Source organism: Mizuhopecten yessoensis, unplaced genomic scaffold (genome assembly GCF_002113885.1).
Source record: "Mizuhopecten yessoensis strain PY_sf001 unplaced genomic scaffold, ASM211388v2 scaffold10281, whole genome shotgun sequence".
Classification (NCBI taxonomy): Eukaryota; Metazoa; Mollusca; class Bivalvia; order Pectinida; family Pectinidae; genus Mizuhopecten; species Mizuhopecten yessoensis.
This window is the reverse complement of record NW_018408468.1, coordinates 173828-194899: the sequence shown is the minus strand read 5'-3', so window position 1 is coordinate 194899 and position 21072 is coordinate 173828. Positions and strand designations below refer to the sequence as shown.

The 21072-nt window shown below is 35.2% G+C and overlaps 1 protein-coding gene across 2 annotated transcripts; it reads left to right on the top strand.

Moving 5' to 3' along the window:
- The first annotated feature begins 4537 nt into the window (after positions 1-4537).
- Positions 4538-19048, top strand: LOC110460004 (monocarboxylate transporter 13-like). 2 transcript variants are annotated; one of them, XM_021512689.1, is made up of 6 exons: positions 4538-4661; positions 6645-6903; positions 7922-8065; positions 8485-9252; positions 9617-9667; positions 14245-19048. In XM_021512689.1, exons 2-6 carry the CDS (start codon positions 6693-6695, stop codon positions 14532-14534), a joined length of 1464 nt encoding a protein of 487 aa, XP_021368364.1. In that variant the 5' UTR covers positions 4538-4661; positions 6645-6692; the 3' UTR covers positions 14535-19048. The 2 variants fall into 2 exon arrangements, with proteins under 2 accessions (XP_021368364.1, XP_021368365.1); XM_021512690.1 differs by lacking the exon at positions 9617-9667.
- The last annotated feature ends 2024 nt before the right edge of the window (positions 19049-21072 follow it).

The following is a 21072-nucleotide window of genomic DNA, read 5'->3' as shown; positions in this document are numbered from 1 at the left end:
AACACTCCAGGTTTGCGTTCTCTGTAGAGAGCGTACGTGAGTATAACCCCTGGAGAATCAGGGATGCAAACTCATGAGCTATTTGGAAGGTGAAAGAATTGACGATGGACGGTTTGACGGCACAATATGAATAGAACATAGGACAGCTTTTCACCGATCACATAACTGATGAAAGGAGTTAAGTGGTTAAGGCGTCTGATATTTTGCTACCACTAGACCTCCACCACTAGGTCGAGGGTTCGGGAGCTACGTAGGGCAGTCGCCAGGTACTGGCCGTAGGTCGATGTTTTTTTTTGGCGGAAACCCCGGCTTTCCCCCATCACTAAAGCCTGGCACGTCCTTAAATGACATAGCTGTTAGTAGGACGTAAAACACAAACAACCAAACTAATACTCCCGACAGAATGATCTAGGTTTTAGGAAATCCTCGGTGTATCAAAATGAATATAACAAAGAATATTGAGGCATTTTCATAATTTATAGTGATACTTACTCATAAAAATCTAATTTCTACTAATTCTTTATATATGATTTTAAGTTATCCTATATTACGAAATATTTTGATTGGTTAATCAGAGTACCATAGGATCACCTCCCTTGTTTCAGAATAGATAAATTGGACATTTTACCAGCTTTCTTAGCTTTGCTTAATTAAATTAAACACGTCTTTTATCACGTTTACTTTTCTTTAAAAAAAAAGATAAATGAAATTAAAAATATATCGATTTTTGATCTTTATAAGTAATATTTAATAAGCTTATTTAGGTCGCAACATTCATATTTTAATTAATTGATGAAATTAAAATAAAAAAACTTTATATTTACTGTTTTAGAACATTTATGGTATTTTTATTGGTACATAGATATAAATACAATTCAATTACAATCATCCGTGAGTTATGGTTGCTTAGCTACGAAGTGGATCTACCCTCTGTTACTGTTGTGAGTTTCTTTTGTCGTTGATCTCAAATCCGAATGTTGTGATTTTCTTTTTCTCATATGTCTCCGCTTCCCTTGGTGTAATTTGCTTTCGTCTTAGATCTCTCTTCTGTTACTGTTGTGATTGTCTTCTGCCTTGGCACCTCCCATCCGTTTCTGTTGTGATTTTCTTCTTCCTTGGTACATGTACCTCCCATCCGTTTATGTTGTAATTTCCTTCTGCCTTGGATCCTCCCATCCGTTTCTGTTGTGATTTCTTTCTGTCTTGGTACCTCCCATCCGTTTCTGTTGTGATTTCTTTCTACCTTGGTACCTCCCATCCGTTTCTGTTGTTATTTCCTTCTGCCTTGGTTTCTCCCATCCGTTTCTGTTGTTTTTTCCTTCTGCCTTGGTTCCCCCATCCGGTTCTGTTGTGATTTTCTTCTGCCTTGGTCCCTCCCATCCGTTTCTGTTGTGATATCCTTCTGTCTTGGTACCTCCCATCCGTTTTTGTTGTGATTTCCTTCTGCCTTGGTCGCTCCCACCCGTTTCTGTTGTGATTTCCTTCTTCCTTGGAACCTCCCATCCGTTTCTGTTGTCATTTCCTTCTGTCTTGGTACCTCCCATCCGTTTTTGTTGTGATTTCCTTCTGCCTTGGAACCTCCCATCCGTTTCTGTTGTGATTTCTTTCTGTCTTGGTACCTCCCATCCGTTTTTGTTGTGATTTCCTTCTGCCTCGGTTTCTCCCATCCGTTTCTGTTGTTATTTCCTTCTGTCTTGGTACCTCCCATCCGTTCCTGTTGTGATTTCCTTCTGCCTTGTTACCTCCCATCCGTTTCTGTTGTCATTTCCTTCTGTCTTGGTACCTCCCATCCGTTCCTGTTGTGATTTCCTTCTGTCTTGGGATCTCCCATCCGTTTCTGTTGTTTTTTCTTTTTGCCTTGGTTCCCCCCATCCGTTTCTGTTGTGATTCCTTTCTACCTTGGTTCCTCCCACCCGTTTCTGTTGTGATTTCCTTCTCCCTTGGAACCTCCCATCCGTTTCTGTTGTCATTTCCTTCTGTCTTGGTACCTCCCATCCGTTTTTGTTGTGATTTCCTTCTGCCTCGGTTTCTCCCATCCGTTTCTGTTGTTATTTCCTTCTGCCTTGGTACCTCCCATCCGTTTCTGTTGTGATTTTCTTCTTCCTTGTTACATGTACCTCCCATCCGTTTATGTTGTGATTTCCTTCTGCCTTGGTTTCTCCCATCCGTTTCTGTTGTTTTTTCCTTCTGCCTTGGTTCCCCCCATCCGTTTCTGTTGTGATTTCCTTCTACCTTGGTACCTCCCATCCGTTTCTGTTGTGATTTCCTTCTACCTTGGTACCTCCCATCCGTTTCTGTTGTGATTTTCTTCTACCTTGGTACCTCCCATCCGTTTCTGTTGTGATTTTCTTCTTCCTTGGTACATGTACCTCCTATCCGTTTTTATTGTGATTTCCGTTTTCTTTGTTCCTCTCCTCCGTTCCAGCTGTGATTCCATTTATTTTGATCTCTTCCTTGTTCTTTATTTATGTCATTGCTTTGCAGTGAAAGTGCAAACATGTGTGTAATAAGATTTCCTTGATAATGAAAATCACGAAATCCAAAATGTCGTCCAATCTTCTTCCCATATACACTTCAACCCATATCTTAGCTAATCATTGATACTAAGTTCCTGATTTAAATGTCTATTTACATGTTTTTTTAAGAATGATTAAAAAGTCATAATTTTTAATATAGAATTGAAGAATTTACAAAAACATTATATATAGGTCCTCGACTACATCGTGATTTTCCCCTTTTGGTTTGAACTTTGTTTTAATCATTTTTTTTTTACAATACGTTGAAATACAATTTGTACATTTTATAAAACAGAAAAGGAAACAAAAACAAATGTCATGACATTATGTAGTTACCTGCTTCATAATCAATTTTTTAAACACAAGCTACAGGAATGAAGTAATATGTACAACAGAATAAAAACGGGAACAGGGGAGGGAGTAATGAGTTAGTGTACAGTGGAAACCAGGAATGAATAATAATAAATGATTATACATGTGATCATCATATGTTAATATCATATTGCTAAATTGAAATGAGTATTTGGAACACGATTCTGTATAATATAACTATGTTATAGTCGATGCAATGTTCATCAATGCCGTAAGTGGACACTCGATGACTGTTAGAAATGTATATATACAAATTACAAATCATAAATTACCACTGAATACTATTGACAAATTGAGTATGTCACAAAGCACCGTCGTGTTTATTACAAACGTTGCAGTTCACATACTAGCCATCATACATACTTTATACCTTTGATATGACATAGACTGACATGATGTGCACTCTTCCGAAACAACTGGTTCTCTTGTCGATGTAATTGATCATGAATGGATCTCAATGTATATCTGTTGTAAGTCCGTAAATTCGCCCCAACGTTATCGATTTTGAAGACGAAATACGGTTTTGTTTTCACATACTTGCAATTGAGATACATGTTTATTTTAAAATGGGTGACACGTGATGTAAAAATATTCGTTAGCATGTCCCCACATATATGAAATACAGTTCATAAAAAACCCATTTTCTAGTTAGTTGTATCGAGTTAATGTAGTACTCAGCTGCTACTTTCACCTGAAAATAATATAATGTTAAAATAGATGTCAACCAGACACTATGATACTATATGAACATGTTTGGGTATATTCATTACATTCGCTGATTTAATTAATTCTGGCAAAATTTCATTAAAACCAGGACATTTTGCATTATATCAGCAGACAAATTGAAGTATGCGCGATTTGATAATATTACACAACAGGAAGAGGGGGTCGCTACCGAAAACAGATCATTAGGAACAGGGACGATAACCAGACAAAAGAAAATCACAACTGAGTAGAGATATCAATAAAATAGAAAATCACAGCAGAAACAAAGGCATGATCGAAGACAGACGGAAATCACAGGAGGAATTACTGAGTAGAGATATCAATAAAACAGAAAATCACAACAGAAACACAGGCATGATCGAAGACAGACGGAAATCACAGGAGGAATTACTGAGTAGGGATATCAATAAAATAGAAATTCATAGAAAAAAATAGGGTAAAGGTACTAATACATACAGATAAATCGATCAGCAAGAACAGGGACGATACCAAACCAAGAGAAGCAGCCTCCAGGTACGGGGGAGAGAAAACTGTAAATAAAAGTCATATGGTCTTAATTCCTTAAATTACAGTTGTCATGATGATAACCAACACACGGGTACTTGAGGGGTAAGTAATCATATTACTTTTATTATATAAGGCTGTGCTCGTGTGCTAAAAGATTCCGAGACTATAAATATCCTTTTAGACAAAATCAATTAAACACTAAATAAGCTGTTCATTATTTACATCGTTACATTTAATAACCAAGCTGCTCCCGTTTTTATTTTGCTCCCTCACTATAATTTTAAGAAGAAGTATTAGCTCAAAACAAGTTTTTTCTACGTTTATGTGAACACAGACGAAATGCTGTTACGGTAAGCTCACTACAATGAAATGTCAACCGATTGAGCCCCTGCAGTGATTCATAATTACAATACACACACACGATGGTACGCAAATGAGGCAGACTGATCGGCAATCAATGACTGAAAGACTATACATGTGGGATGTGTTGAAAGGTACGATTTACATGCTGAAAGCAAATGCAATGATCGGGAATCACAGGTAAGTTAAACATCTTTTTTGTTGTTTCTTTTATTGTGTGAGTTACTATACCAGATATGTGTATCCAAAGAAGCCATTTTGTATGTGTATTGTTGTGACACGTGTTTTACGTGTATACGCTATATAGTTCTCACGAAAACAATGAATTACTTCTGGTGCTGGGGAATGTACGATATACCGATTCGCTACGTGTTCCACATTTATTAGCTTGTTCGAATATCTGTACGTGCTCCATCTCTCCTACATGCACACTGTGTATAGCAACATACACACACAGACGTACAGCTGGTACACATGTGTAACGTCGCGTTCTATTATGAGCAACTTAAGGCTTAACCGCGAGCTTTATTTAAATACCAAGAGCGATTACCAGCTATTCATTGATGTTGAATCGTAGTGGACCTATTTACACTGTGTGATACGTCATTTTGAACACTAATTTTTCTACATTCGAACCAAAATCAAGGTCGAAATATGTGTTTTATGATACATAACACATTGTACAGACCGGTGGGTGGGACTCTATATCAGTCATGCCCCTTTACTTCAAAACATAAACGTTACTGTAGGCAAAATAACCAATCATCGATCAAAGCACCCTTCTCATCCAAGCTCCCATTCCACTCCTCCCAAACATTTATCCATGCAAACACGCCTCTATGAATGGGGACGTTTTCATGGCAATTTCTCTGTTGATTAGTACTACTAGTCCACCACCTTGTTTTGAGTCAGTGCCCGACTTCGACACATCACGTCCGGCTGTTGCGTATGTGGTTTTAATACTAACACTATACTGGCTGGCTTTTGTGAATGTTTATCAAGCTTCTGTTTGCTTGGACATGCATTGAATGTTAGAATGTAATGAAAATAAAACATTATCGAACACAGCTTTTCATTACTCCTATGGGATCAGTCAAAGGTCAAGGTCGATATTACGTGTACCACATCCTCGATATCCAGGTGTTACGCTCACTTTCGTTCTCTACACAGAACGAAAGTGAGCGTAACCCCTTGATATCGAGGAGGATATTACCGTAAAATAAAAGTTTACCAGAAAGCTTAACTTTACAAGGATTATTATTTCATTCTCTCATATATACTTCGGACATGTTAAAAAGTGAGCGTGACTTGAATATATGGAACACTTGACAGTAGCAGTTCAGTAAATGGGACGCATCTCGCCAAGTACATGTATGACATATAAAGAAGTGTTAAGTGTTAACGGATATTCATGATGAATGTATTGCCTTTGAAACGACTTACACGCTAAAATATTGATTTATGACGATTCAAAATCAGAAACAACACGAACGATCTTTAATTTCGCACAATATTCGTTATTTATTGCGTTCTGACAAAAAGAGTTTCTCATAAGCCTCTTGACTGGTGCAGAGCAAGTTTCGGCGAGACAAAAACAGTTAAACATGATGAAGCCGAAGAAAAAAATGTGAAAAATATAGCACTGCGTGTGTAATGACTAGAATCGGGCAATTTGAATGTCATTATGTTTCATGGTTCATGAAAACACTATCACGTTAAATACTAACGAGGTATAACATCCTTAACTCCACAAATTGTGCGGTGTTTTTAGTTTTTATTTGGTCGTATTAAAGCGATTAAGTGTACATGTATTGTGCATGAATTAAACGCGCGTTATTTAAATGATCGTAAATAAACTGTAAGTTGCATTGATATGAAAATAATGTTCTTGTGTAATACGACTATGTAATAAATACCGTAACAAATCCGTGTACTACATGCAACACTTTTGCCTTTGCTAGATTTTCATACATGTATAGGTAATTGCAATTTCTCTGATGATATGAGATAAGTGATAAAAAAATACACTTGTAAGAAAATGTATCGGGTCAAATTTCCATGGTAGAAAATGTACTTTTTCTATGCGTTGGTTCGGGGATCCTTATGGTCTATATTTCTAATAGAGTAATATAGTTAATATTTGTAGTTTTATTCTGTTGCTAGTGGGAGTAATGACAACAAAAATCTGACAGCAGGGAAGTGACGGTTACCATGGAAACAAAGATGGCGGCTCCGCTTGAAGGCGTGGATCGAGGGTGGGCTTGGATGGTCCTAGCCGCGTGCTTCCTGTCTAATGTCATGAATGCCTATTTTACTTACGCTGCCGGAGTTCTTAATGTCGCCCTTCTCGCGAAGTTCAACGAGAACGTTGCTTTCACGGCCCTGGTAGGGTCTGTGTTCGCCAGCCTACTAAGTCTCACAGGTATAGGTTCTCAGTAACTTGCCTTGTTGCATTAGAGCATTTAATGTTTTTAGCGGTTTAGTCTTCACATAGTCAGCAAGATGCACGAGATGCAGATACAAAAAATACTTTATAGAACTTTTGATTGGAATACTTCCGCTTCCTATTTTGAACTAAATATGAGCTTATATATTGGTGATTTTAAACGTTGTGACTTAAACACTCTCTGACAGGAAATCGACTGTGACATACTACAATATTAGGGTTAGATACATTTTACCTGTATACTGTAAAATTGGAAATTCTCGCGTGTGCAAATGTTTTCGTTTTAACTCTTTGCACTAAGCGCGGGGTGGAAACTGACAATGGCTGTGAAATGTTTTTACTTTTTGTATATATATAATCTACATAATCGAGCAATACATATCCGCGTTTTAAAGTAAATGTTGTTTAAGACAAAGCAAAGGAGGGACTCAAGTACATTTATTTGTCAGTATTCCTCCCAAATATTTGTTTACACTATCGATATGCAGTAGTTCATATGATTTGCTAAACCATATTTTGATCAACTCAAATAGCCGTACATGATATCGAATCATTATTATCAGAAGTAACAAAAACATATTTTGCTCCGGCAAGTTACCATATATATGTATTGTGATTTATTATTTAACAAATAGTAATGCAGTATATAATGTATTGTGTCTATGTTGCTACTGCTCTTCAGCAAGGTCCAGATAATGTAAAAACCGTCTATTACACTTAATCAATCATTCGACTTTATTCTGGCTATTACCCTCGGACAATCTGATTGACCCAATGAATATATAACATCATAATCTAAATTTCGGAAGTTTTTCTCGCGAGAAATGTAGTAGAATGCATGACTTGTGATGTTTTAGTCTAGAAACGTTGTACTGGTGATGATCTGAAACTTTCAGTTCCAGAATCATCGTCTTATACCTAAAATATGGGGATACAATATTTGTAGTTGTAACAGAACGATACTCACATCAGTGTTATGTTGCTGTGGTTACAGGACCGATATCGAGTTCCCTAGTGACCACGACGAACTGCCGGGTCACACATCTCATTGGTTCAGCCTTGGTCTTTATAGGGTTCTCGGCCAGTTATTTTGTCACCAGCCTTAACGTCCTTTTGGTCACCTACGGCATTTGTGCAGGTAATATCACTTTTGTTCGCTAACGTTACCGGTTATTTTCAATAGATAAATTGTATAAACGCTGATAGATTTATTTTTCTTTTTGAGATCGATGGCTAAGGTACAGTATTGGTACAATAATATGATGCATATATCTACCTTGCACATCCATTACAATGGTATAAGTCAGAACAAGAGTTATAGACAATGCATTTGATACAGACCTTGTTACATTTTACCTTTACCATCAGGTGTGATGGTTTTTATGATGCAACTAAAAACACCACATGTTTAGCTGTTTTATTTCCGGTAGGGCTATGCCCGCTAACGTTTTCGTCTCTTCTGCTGTTCATGTTTCAAACATTTTGAAAAATTTAATAATAAATTGCCCATTATTTTCAAGTCTTGCCTATGGTAAAGATTTGTTTCTACCTCTGTAGGATCTGGAACAGGACTGGTAGCAGCCTCTATTTTGATTAAGCTGGGATACTCGTTCGATCGTTACCAAGGTATCGCGGTGGGAGTGGCGGTGGCCGGAAGTGGTCTAGGGATGTTCCTTAGCGGACCTCTCACCCAGTTCTTACTCGACACATATTCACTTAATGGAGCTTTCCTCTTTCTTGGTGGACTTAGTACTCAGGGTTTTGTCTTTGCGATAATTATGCGACCATGTGGTAGAGAGTTATTAGAAAAGGCAAAGCGAGACGAGTCTAATACTGGTGGATTTTTTAATTCGTTCGATTTCAGTATAATCAGGAATACGACGTTTATGGTGGTGCTATTCTCTAATGTACTGTGGAATCTCTCGTATTCTATTCTTCTGGTCCATCTTACTAACTTTGCAGTCACGGAAGGATCAACTCCCGCAGAAGGGGCGTGGTTGATAACAATGATCGGCGTAGGGAGTATATTCAACCGGATCCTGACTGGACTCTCACTAGGGAAGAAGCACGGACTGGACCCGTTACTTATGCAGTTTGGGTTTCTTGGATTATCAGGGCTTATTACTGTGATATTCCCACTATTTTCAGGAACCTACAAAGGTCAATGTGTTTTCGCTGTGATATTTGGTTTCCATAGTGGAGGGATGATCACCCTTATTACCCCCCTTGTCGTGCATCTGGCTGGCGTCTCCCAGGTGGCAGCAGGTGTCGGCGGAATGTACTTGTCATCAGGGATCGGCGGTATTATCGGTCCGCCATTGGCTGGTATGTATAGCAAAGTAGAGGTATGAGCGTGGAATATATATGGCATTTCATTGGTTAGGAATGAAGATATCAAGATTGTTAAAATGTCTTCCAAATATAGGTCTAGACTAAATGTCCGACATACTTTTCAGTTAACAGGATTAAAATTGGTTTAATTTCCAACACTTACAATATATTTTACAGTATATTTTTTTAGGCTGCATATATCATCACTTACAAAGTAGAGGATGTGCTATATAAAGTGGTATAATTACAGTAAGTCATTCATAATAAAAAATCCACATTAAAACTTCATAAACAAGCTCATATCATTCCATAAAGGAAACATCATTTGACCAAGATGCTTCTTTTAATCGTTTTCCAGGTGCCATATATGACTCGTGGGAGACCTATGAATACACGTTTTATCTCGCTGGTATGTCAGAGTTACTTCCCTTCCTTTGTATCTTATACAAAATTCAGCATAGGCAGACTCCGACTGTGCAAACTGAATTTATGAACATGTAAATGTGTTGTGATGAAGTCGCATGTTACGTTAATGAATGCAGTAAAATAAAATAACGAATGAAGAAAATGAGATAATGAACACATTGAAATGCAATAAAAGGTAGTATCTACAAATAGGGATTGGCTATCGAAAGTTTTATAAATGTATTTGGTGAGATCTTGCCGATAGTTTGGTGAAAAAAAGATTTATGAATATACATTCGGTGGGACTTAATGGAAGGTTGAGTATGTCAGCGTTTAAAATATACTTGGTTGGACTTACTTAAAAGTTTGTTTGATGAATTTTATAGATATGTTTGGTGGGAAAAATAAATGTTTGGAATAGCAAGGAATGGTTAATATATCTGTTTAGACCTAGTTATAGGTTTGGTATAGGAATGTTTATAAATATATCTGGTGGGACCAAGTTAGGTATTTGGTATAGGAATGTTTATAAATATATCTGTTGGGACCTAGTTAGGTATTTGGTATAGGAATGTTTATAAATATATATCTGGTGGGACCTAGTTATAGGTTTGGTATAAGAATGTTTATAAATATATCTGGTGGGACCTAGTTAGAGGTTTGGTATAGGAATGCTTATAAATATATCTGGGGGGACCTTGTTAGAGGTTTGGTATACGAATGTTTATAAATATATCTGTTGGGACCTAGTTAGAGGTTTGGTATAGGAATGTTTATAAATATATCTGGTGGGACCAAGTTAGGGATTTGGTATAGGAATGTTTATAAATATATCTGTTGGGACCTAGTTAGGTATTTGGTATAGGAATGTTTATAAATATATATCTGGTGGGAACTAGTTATAGGTTTGGTATAGGAATGTTTATAAATATATATCTGGTGGGACCTAGTTATAGGTTTGGTATAGGAATGTTTATAAATATATCTGGTGGGACCTAGTTATAGGTTTGGTATAGGAATGCTTATATATATATCTGGTGGGACCTAGTTATAGGTTTGGTATAGGAATGTTTATAAATATATCTGGTGGGACCTAGTTATAGGTTTGGTATAGGAATGTTTATAAATATATCTGGTGGGACCTAGTTATAGGTTTGGTATAGGAATGTTTATAAATATATCTGGTGGGACCTAGTTATAGGTTTGGTATAGGAATGTTTATAAATATATCTGGTGGGACCTAGTTATAGGTTTGGTATAGGAATGTTTATAAATATATCTGGTGGGACCTAGTTATAGGTTTGGTATAGGAATGTTTATAAATATATCTGGTGGGACCTAGTTATAGGTTTGGTATAGGAATGTTTATAAATATATCTGGTGGGACCTAGTTATAGGTTTGGTATAGGAATGTTTATAAATATATCTGGTGGGACCTAGTTATAGGTTTGGTATAGGAATGTTTATAAATATATCTGGTGGGACCTAGTTATAGGTTTGGTATAGGAATGTTTATAAATATATCTGGTGGGACCTAGTTATAGGTTTGGTATAGGAATGTTTATAAATATATCTGGTGGGACCTAGTTATAGGTTTGGTATAGGAATGTTTATAAATATATCTGGTGGGACCTAGTTATAGGTTTGGTATAGGAATGTTTATAAATATATCTGGTGGGACCTAGTTATAGGTTTGGTATAGGAATGTTTATAAATATATCTGGTGGGACCTAGTTATAGGTTTGGTATAGGAATGTTTATAAATATATCTGGTGGGACCTAGTTATAGGTTTGGTATAGGAATGTTTATAAATATATCTGGTGGGACCTAGTTATAGGTTTGGTATAGGAATGTTTATAAATATATCTGGTGGGACCTAGTTATAGGTTTGGTATAGGAATGTTTATAAATATATCTGGTGGGACCTAGTTATAGGTTTGGTATAGGAATGTTTATAAATATATCTGGTGGGACCTAGTTATAGGTTTGGTATAGGAATGTTTATAGATATATCTGGTGGGACCTAGTTATAGGTTTGGTATAGGAATGTTTATAAATATATCTGGTGGGACCTAGTTATAGGTTTGGTATAGGAATGTTTATAAATATATCTGGTGGGACCTAGTTATAGGTTTGGTATAGGAATGTTTATAAATATATCTGGTGGGACCTAGTTATAGGTTTGGTATAGGAATGTTTATAAATATATCTGGTGGGACCTAGTTATAGGTTTGGTATAGGAATGTTTATAAATATATCTGGTGGGACCTAGTTATAGGTTTGGTATAGGAATGTTTATAAATATATCTGGTGGGACCTAGTTATAGGTTTGGTATAGGAATGTTTATAAATATATCTGGTGGGACCTAGTTATAGGTTTGGTATAGGAATGTTTATAAATATATCTGGTGGGACCTAGTTATAGGTTTGGTATAGGAATGTTTATAAATATATCTGGTGGGACCTAGTTATAGGTTTGGTATAGGAATGTTTATAAATATATCTGGTGGGACCTAGTTATAGGTTTGGTATAGGAATGTTTATAAATATATCTGGTGGGACCTAGTTATAGGTTTGGTATAGGAATGTTTATAAATATATCTGGTGGGACCTAGTTATAGGTTTGGTATAGGAATGTTTATAAATATATCTGGTGGGACCTAGTTATAGGTTTGGTATAGGAATGTTTATAAATATATCTGGTGGGACCTAGTTATAGGTTTGGTATAGGAATGTTTATAAATATATCTGGTGGGACCTAGTTATAGGTTTGGTATAGGAATGTTTATAAATATATCTGGTGGGACCTAGTTATAGGTTTGGTATAGGAATGTTTATAAATATATCTGGTGGGACCTAGTTATAGGTTTGGTATAGGAATGTTTATAAATATATCTGGTGGGACCTAGTTATAGGTTTGGTATAGGAATGTTTATAAATATATCTGGTGGGACCTAGTTATAGGTTTGGTATAGGAATGTTTATAAATATATCTGGTGGGACCTAGTTATAGGTTTGGTATAGGAATGTTTATAAATATATCTGGTGGGACCTAGTTATAGGTTTGGTATAGGAATGTTTATAAATATATCTGGTGGGACCTAGTTATAGGTTTGGTATAGGAATGTTTATAAATATATCTGGTGGGACCTAGTTATAGGTTTGGTATAGGAATGTTTATAAATATATCTGGTGGGACGTAGTTATACGTTTGGTATAGGAATGTTTATAAATATATATCTGGTGGGACGTAGTTATAGGTTTGGTATAGGAATGTTTATAAATATATCTGGTGGGACGTAGTTATACGTTTGGTATAGGAATGTTTATAAATATATCTGTTGGGACCTAGTTAGAGGTTTGGTATAGGAATGTTTATAAATATATATCTAGTGGGACGTAGTTATACGTTTGGTATAGGAATGTTTATAAATATATCTGTTAGGACCTAGTTAGAGGTTTGAAATAGGAATGTTTATAAATATATCTGGTGGGACCTAGTTAGAGGTTTGGTATAGGAATTTTTATAAACATATCTGTTGGGACCTAGTTATAGGTTTGGTATAGGAATATTTATAAATATATCTGTTGGGACCTAGTTATAGGTTTGGTATAGGAATATTTATAAATATATCTGTTGGGACCTAGTTATAGGTTTGGTATAGGAATGTTTATAAATATATATCTGGTGGGACCTAGTTAGGTGTTTGGTATAAGAATGTTTATAAATATATCTGGTGGGACCTAGTTAGAGGTTTGGTATAGGAATGTTTATAGATATATCTGGTGGGACCTAGTTATAGGTTTGGTATAGGAATGTTTATAAATATATCTGGTGGGACCTATATAGGTATTTGGTATAGGAATGTTTATAAATATATCTGGTGGGACCTAGTTATAGGTTTAGTATAGGAATGTTTATAAATATATCTGGTGGGTCCTAGTTAGAGGTTTGGTATAGGAATGTTTATAGATATATCTGGTGGGACCTAGTTATAGGTTTGGTATAGGAATGTTTATAAATATATCTGGTGGGACCTAATTAGAGGTTTGGTATAGGAATGTTTATCAATATATCTGGTGGGACCTAGTTATAGGTTTGGTATAGAAATGTTTATAAATATATCTGGTGGGACCTAGTTATAGGTTTGGTATAGGAATGTTTATAAATATATATCTGTTGGGACCTAGTTATAGGTTTGGTATAGGAACATGTATCAATATATCTGGTGGGACCTAGCTGGAGGTTTGGTATAGGATATAGTTTGCGTCATTCCCGAATGGAGACAGTTTTTGTTGTATTGAATAAGTCTGAAACTTCAAATCTATGGCTGATTTTAAAGTAAAAAGCGACAAAAATGGCGTGACACATTCATCAAATAAGATATATATAAATCCTTATCATACGTAATATGCAAGTTTTAAGATAACTGAGTGATTGTAATATTAATGTTATTATCTATACATATATTAACACAATACATTGAACAAATACATGTATATATGAGTTTGTTTTACCCCTTCTCTCTCTACAACGGCGTCCCCGTGTATGTAGTCTTTGATTACAACTTTGATTTCAGGTGCCTTATTTATACTGGCTGCGTTCTTCGTATTGATATCAGCTATATGGAGAAATGAACTTGAAGAAGAAGTTGAACACCTTGATATCAAAGAAAGTAATATTCTTGGTGGTTCCGCCTTGTTTCTGGCCGGTTCGATGAGCCACCTGGCCGATGGAGCATCACCCAGCATTGCGCGTCGGACCATGGGACATTCGAAACATTCTCTCCTTTTGGATGACGTTCTTCGAACATCTCATGTATCTATTCACAGGTGCGAATTTCACAAAGCAGAGGCCGAGGAGGGGTAACATCAGCCATTACATTACAGTAACCTCACCGACAATTGATTCAGGTTGATTTGGATCTTGTTTTAGACTAGCGACAGATATCGCATCTCATTGGCCTGTGCATGTGTTTTGTTGCACATCACCTCGTCAAAATAAAAATAAAACGATTACCGATATCGTGGTACCTTAATTAGAAGAAACGTCGTTATTTGTGATTAATTTGTGAATGCCCAGTAACAATCGTTGTCTTAAATTACATGTATCAGTCATTCTAGGTACAACCTCTTTTCGTAGGTCCCTGACCATCTGTATCAGTGTGAGGGATTGGTATGTTGCAGAAATCATTGTTGTTTTGCTATACATGTTCATGATTATGACAATCATTAAATTAAAGCAAGGATGAGGAAACCTAAAGTACAGCCAGCAGATATACTGAGATTAAAAAGTGTTATATTTCTTTTAATTCATTGTAATATTTTCGAAGTTCTTTTTTCAAGTTTTACTCTCTTTAAGGATGGATGATCTTAATAACACAAGAGGTGATTTTTATCTCTGCAATTTATCTCCATGGAAACGCTGCTGTGTCTATTAATACAGATGTGCTAAATTACGTAGTTCAAAATTTCAGTTCGAATCATTTTAAATGATTAAATAATTAATATTCTTAAATACCATTTTCTTTACACATTAACCAAGTTATTGATGAGACAAAATGTATCTGTTTCATAAACAGTTCTAGTCCAAGAACATTTTAAGCAATTCCGCAGTGCCAAATATACAGTTTTAATGCGTGCATGTTTGTAGTGTTAAAATTATCTGTTAAGGTGCGTGGTGCTTTATGTCTTATTTCATGGGTTTCATCAGTGCTCTTTAAGACTTTTTTCTCTTTTTTTGTTGTGTGTAGTTATATCCTTACGCTGATTCTCACTGTTAAATTGTTTGTTACTACCAGATATGTGTTTCTTAAATGTCCTAAAGTGTCTAATATAAGTGCTCCTTGATTGTTACCTTACGTACAAGTGTTTAGATTGGTTTCTAAAACATTGATATATTTGATTGTGAAATTGAGATGCATTTTTCGATAGTACTTTTGTTATTGTGTGTAGGAACCCTTTACTGTCAGGAACAGTTATACAAGTAAGTTTGTCATTATAAGCATTCATGAAAAATTGTTTCGACTGTCTAATGTGGAACGAGACAGTATAAATAGGATAACAAAGCGTTGTCAGTGTATCCACTATGCGCTACTATTGAGATATAGCTAGTAGTTAAAGGAGCATTACTCTGTGTTGTTCTTGTTATCAAGAGATTGCATGGCATTATTTAGTACAAAACATCAGGGATCGGTTCTACTGAAAGTTCAAGGAAAGTTATCTAGACAACAAAACCAAAGGTAAACAAGAGGACACATGGTCTTTCCATGTTTGAAGGTCTAGTGTGTTATAATGACGACCATATATCACTGAAATGTTTTAATGCAAGGACGGCAAATAGTACAAAAAACAAATCAAAATAAACCGGTTGTGACATGGTTTGCATGGTGAAAATTGAAAAAAATACAAGTTTAAGGATAGAAAGACCTGGTGATCTGGACGAGTAAGCGTCTTCCGCTTCACCGGTTACACCCGCAATTAAAATCTAGGTAAAATCTAGTCAAGTCACGTCCCATAAGCGAAACAAGGAAAGTGACAACGAAACAGACCACACTGAGGAGTAAATGAAAATCGTACAGATTCATCTTGTACAAGGAAACAAATTATTTCCAAATGAAAGTATGATCCTGATGAAAACAATCCATGAAAAACGGCGTCCGCCCTTCAACTGATACGTAACATGAATTGCATTTTTCCGTCGCTGACTCATTCTTATAATGCCAAGTAACCAAACAAAAGTTTTGTTTTGTAATAACTGCCGAGTTCTGCTTTTCCAGGTTACTGGCATTTATAACGTAAATAATAATAAAAAGGTAAATAATTCCTAAGTAAGAATCGCTTTTCATTTGCCTTTAACCTTTAGTTGCCTCATAAAACTTTGAAATAACACTCAACATGTCCTAAAAACAAAGTTAAGATATTTCACACGGTGCTAAACATGGATTCGTCACATTAACATTGAATCACTCTGTTGTGTATTTATCAATCTGGGTTAACACCAAGAAAAGTATGCGGGTCATTTCACTGTATGCATGTTAATCGGTATCTACGTGTGTGTTAAGTCTAGTTATAACTGGTATAATGTTTTCATTGATGTTCTATGCTACCCTCTTGCTGATCATAAGATTCAATTCTATGTCGTTCCTATTATATAAGCGTGTCCGGTTGTTTTCAAAAGCAGTGTTTTTGGGTAATGGGTAAGGGATAAGATGTCATCTGTATTAAACAACATTGTAACTTCGTCATTAAATGCAGCATGAGAGACACAAACTAGATTATATAATGAAAAACTCGAAAAGCTTATTAAAGAAAAAATGTTGTCTTATAAAATGTTGTTGTATGGTGTAGATTTTGGTATCCTATATTTTTCAGTCGGGTATAGAATTAAGTTAAACTGTAATTAGCTTTGGGTTAGAAAAACAACTGACAATGATTATATTACAACAGAAATAGTCGAACTACGAATTTTAAAAAGAACAACTTTATGTTTCAAGTTTTTGTTACCTCTGCCGATGTGTATATTTCGTTTTATTCTCATCTAGTATAAGCATACTTACAATGTTTTTTTTTTTATTTATTTTTTGGAGAGGTTATACATTAGTCTAGTTCACACTTATCTATTTATACATATGCAGAATCTCATATCAGAACAACAGTTTTGTTCAAATCCTGGTCATAATCATACCTATTTGTATTATTTTATGTTGTTCACTTCAGAGATTGTTTTTACATGTATCTCATTCCAAAATATTTTTCTTTACATGTTTGCACGATTACATTATTTTTTCAATGTTGTAATGTGCTTTTTTGCTTAGTTGTTATGCCTATATTAATGTATCTGATCAGCAATTATCAATGTCTACTGCTACCAAAGCGGTTCCACGGTCTTACGACTGTGATACATTAAAATATCTGTTGTTGAAACTCACTTATTGCTAAAAAAATTAAACAAACATGTTGGTATTATGATGGTATATGTCACGAAGATGAGAACATGTCGGAAACATAACCACTGAAGGTCAATACATGTTCTTTTTTCAGATATTGTGAAATCCCGAGGAATATTTAATGTTTTTTGTCTTACTTTTAAGATAGCGTGATCTATTTAATAGGGGTATAATTTTGGGACAGCTCTTTGGATGCATGTATTATTGGGGACTCATGTGTAGTCTGCCATTCAATTGCTCAAGATTATTGACCGATGGAAACGTTGCGAAATCGCCAACGTCGAAGAATTTTGTATTAGTGCTAGATTTGTTAGGGATTGTCATTTCATGAATACATAGCGATTTGTTACCGGACATATTGTACTAGTAGTCAGTTGTTTCCGCTCAAACGTACTATGTATCTATGTGCAATTCGGAACAATACCCAGTATGTATTCTTTTTTTATTGTGACTCAATCATTTATTTGGAGTATGTTTTCACATATGTTAATCTCGGATTATCTATTGTTGGATATTTCTATAGCGAGTGAATTTCAATTACATTAAATTGATACACGAAATATGTTTATATAATTATGCTAACCATACATACTTTACGAATAAATTGCATAAACAATTAAGAGAAACCAATGGAGGAATGTCACCTTAGGTTGGATGCTGCAGCATTTGACATATTGTGTGATATTTACGGAAATATACAATCAGTTTAAATCTCCCGAAATTACAACGAATTTAAGATATAGGAAATAAGAAATTTATATCAAGAATCGCAATATTGAAGAAGTTTTATAGATGTTCAGTTTTAACTATCTTATTTGGTAAGTCAAGTTATGTCTACGTTATTGTTTGATACAATGAACGTACTGGTAATTTGATAATGCTGCTTTGCTCTGATGGTAAATACTTAGTAAAGGAAACGTGTAAAATAAAATGGTTTACATGGTGCACTGTACTTTAGTATGTGTAAATGATGGTGTGGATTTCATTAACAATACAATGCGATTCTGTTCACATTGTACATGAAAAACAATTAATAAATGATTTATGTATTGCCAACTTGCATTTCATTATTTACGCTAGCGTTTTGCTTATGCTCCGTTTAAAAGTTAATACAGCTACTGTGATTCACATGACTTTCGTATGGGGCTATAAATCGCTTTTTTGGTATTTTGAATATCATGTCCAATGAAAGCATTGTTCATACGTGAGAATGAGTGTAGCTATTGACGTAAAACTGCGATAATTTAGTCACGTGGAGTACGATATTTGTATAAATCCTAAAAATACTGTACTGTACGAATTGGTCATTAGGGTTCTGTTGTGCGAAGCCTGGTTAGCATAATGGAGGAAAACCTAAATTCAAATACAAAATATTAAAAGAATACAGAAAGATATTTACACTGGTTTTTGCACTTGGAAGCATTTAATGAGATCCGATGAGAGCAAATGTATTAATTTTGTAACATTCAAATACAGATCAGATTTAGAAAATGCGCATTAACGATTATTTTTGCTTTTCAGACTGAACAACTTACAGTTATTGATGATGGGTTGGTAAACTAAATCTTGTACTCCCTACACATCAGGAATCTGTGGCCTACTTAGTACGGTGTAGAGCTGATTAACAGTAATACAAGCTAACTGATAGTAGCAAAATATAAAACGATTTGTACTTGTCTATAAAGATATTCGAATACATTATTGCTTAATATGTCAAGCTACACGTAATATATAAAGCTATCTTAATCTGTCGCTCCTCGCCTTCCTTTACTTCAAGGATTAGGTAAATACGATACTCTTTGTACAAGATGTTTGCCAAATGAGACAGCCTCAATTCTCTTATCGACTATCTACTCAAAACGTTATATAAACACTGACCTAAAATGCACACGCATTCGAATTGAACCAGTGTAGGGATAATGTGATAACAGCAACGAATCGCATTTTAACTTGTGTTTTAGCGATCATAATAACAGCCACAGAACCTTTTTTCCTTACATACTTAACGATAAATCCCATAAGTGTGCACCATACTACTTTTGCCGCCCCTCCCCCGTCTACCCAAAAGGTGCTCTCTCAACCCTTAAACCAAATTCGACTAGAGTTTAACCGCCCAAGTATGCCTACCGTACCGGTGCTGATAAGATAAACGTAACCTACACACAGGTAATGCTCTACAGATAGAAAAGCTCGCTTTACCCATGTAGTTTATATTAATGATTTTAATGTTTGCAGTAAAAGCACTCTACATTTTAGAAAATACATAGCGGAATAACATGTCATAACAATTTTTTTTTTTATATTTACAACCAATGTAGTTAAGTGACAAAATACAGCATGATCTCTATATAGGGTACAGTTTCTATATCAGATTATCTCCGGAACGATCTTATGGAGCATCGAACTTTGTGTGCGACCACCGATTTACGATAGCTTAACGATTTATGTTGTCATGACCCACTTTGTGACCGTGTGACAGTTCTTCAGTAAACAACCTAAGAAACTTCAGCGAGACCTCTGTGCTATGGCGAATTTGTACGTCGAGCGTTTTTTTCTGATTAAAATACTTGCAGACAATCGAATGAGCGCTTTCAACAAAATTTCAGAATTACAAAACACCAGACTTCCTTTTGGATTAATCCATCCAAATATTGGATTTTAAATGTTACCACCACCTCAGTTATACCAAAGCTAAGTAATGATCTGGTACGGTCTCAGTTGAGAGTGTTTATACTGATTTATTATTAATGATTCACAATTTTATTTGTGATAATGAATGAATGAATAAAAAAATGCATGAATGAATGAATGCCTGAATGGATGATGGATGGGTAAATGAAAGCATGAATGAATGAATGAATGAATGAATAAATGAATGAAAGAATGAATTGATGGATGGGTGAATGATTGAATGAATGAATTAATGAATGAATGAATGAAATAAATGAAAGAATGAATGGATGGTTGGAAGTGTGATTGATTGGATTGATTGATAGACGGACGGACGGATAGGTGGATTAATTCAGACAGTTTTGAGTGAAAAACAATGATAACAAATTTAAATGTTGAATGAGATAGACACGCCCTTGCAATTTAAGTAAATCCGACAAGTGTGTAAGAAATAAGTTGTATTTTGTGCTCTTTTTCGTTTGTAAGTTAATATCGAAAACAGAATAAAAACTACTGTGCGTTGGTATGTAACAGTGTGATAAGGCCAGTTATTTACATAGTGTAAGTCAATATGATTACGTAAAACAGTCCTTCTCGATGTGTTGTAAACCAATATGACCTTTTTGTGTTTAACTTAGATTAGAATATCAACTGCGTCTACTTTTATGTATTAATGGTACCATGCGATTATTGTTTACTAAGGGTGAGAAAAACATTATCTGAGTAGGGTGTATTATATTTTTTTCTATGTCGTCGTATACAACTACTAGTATACAACTAGTTGATACT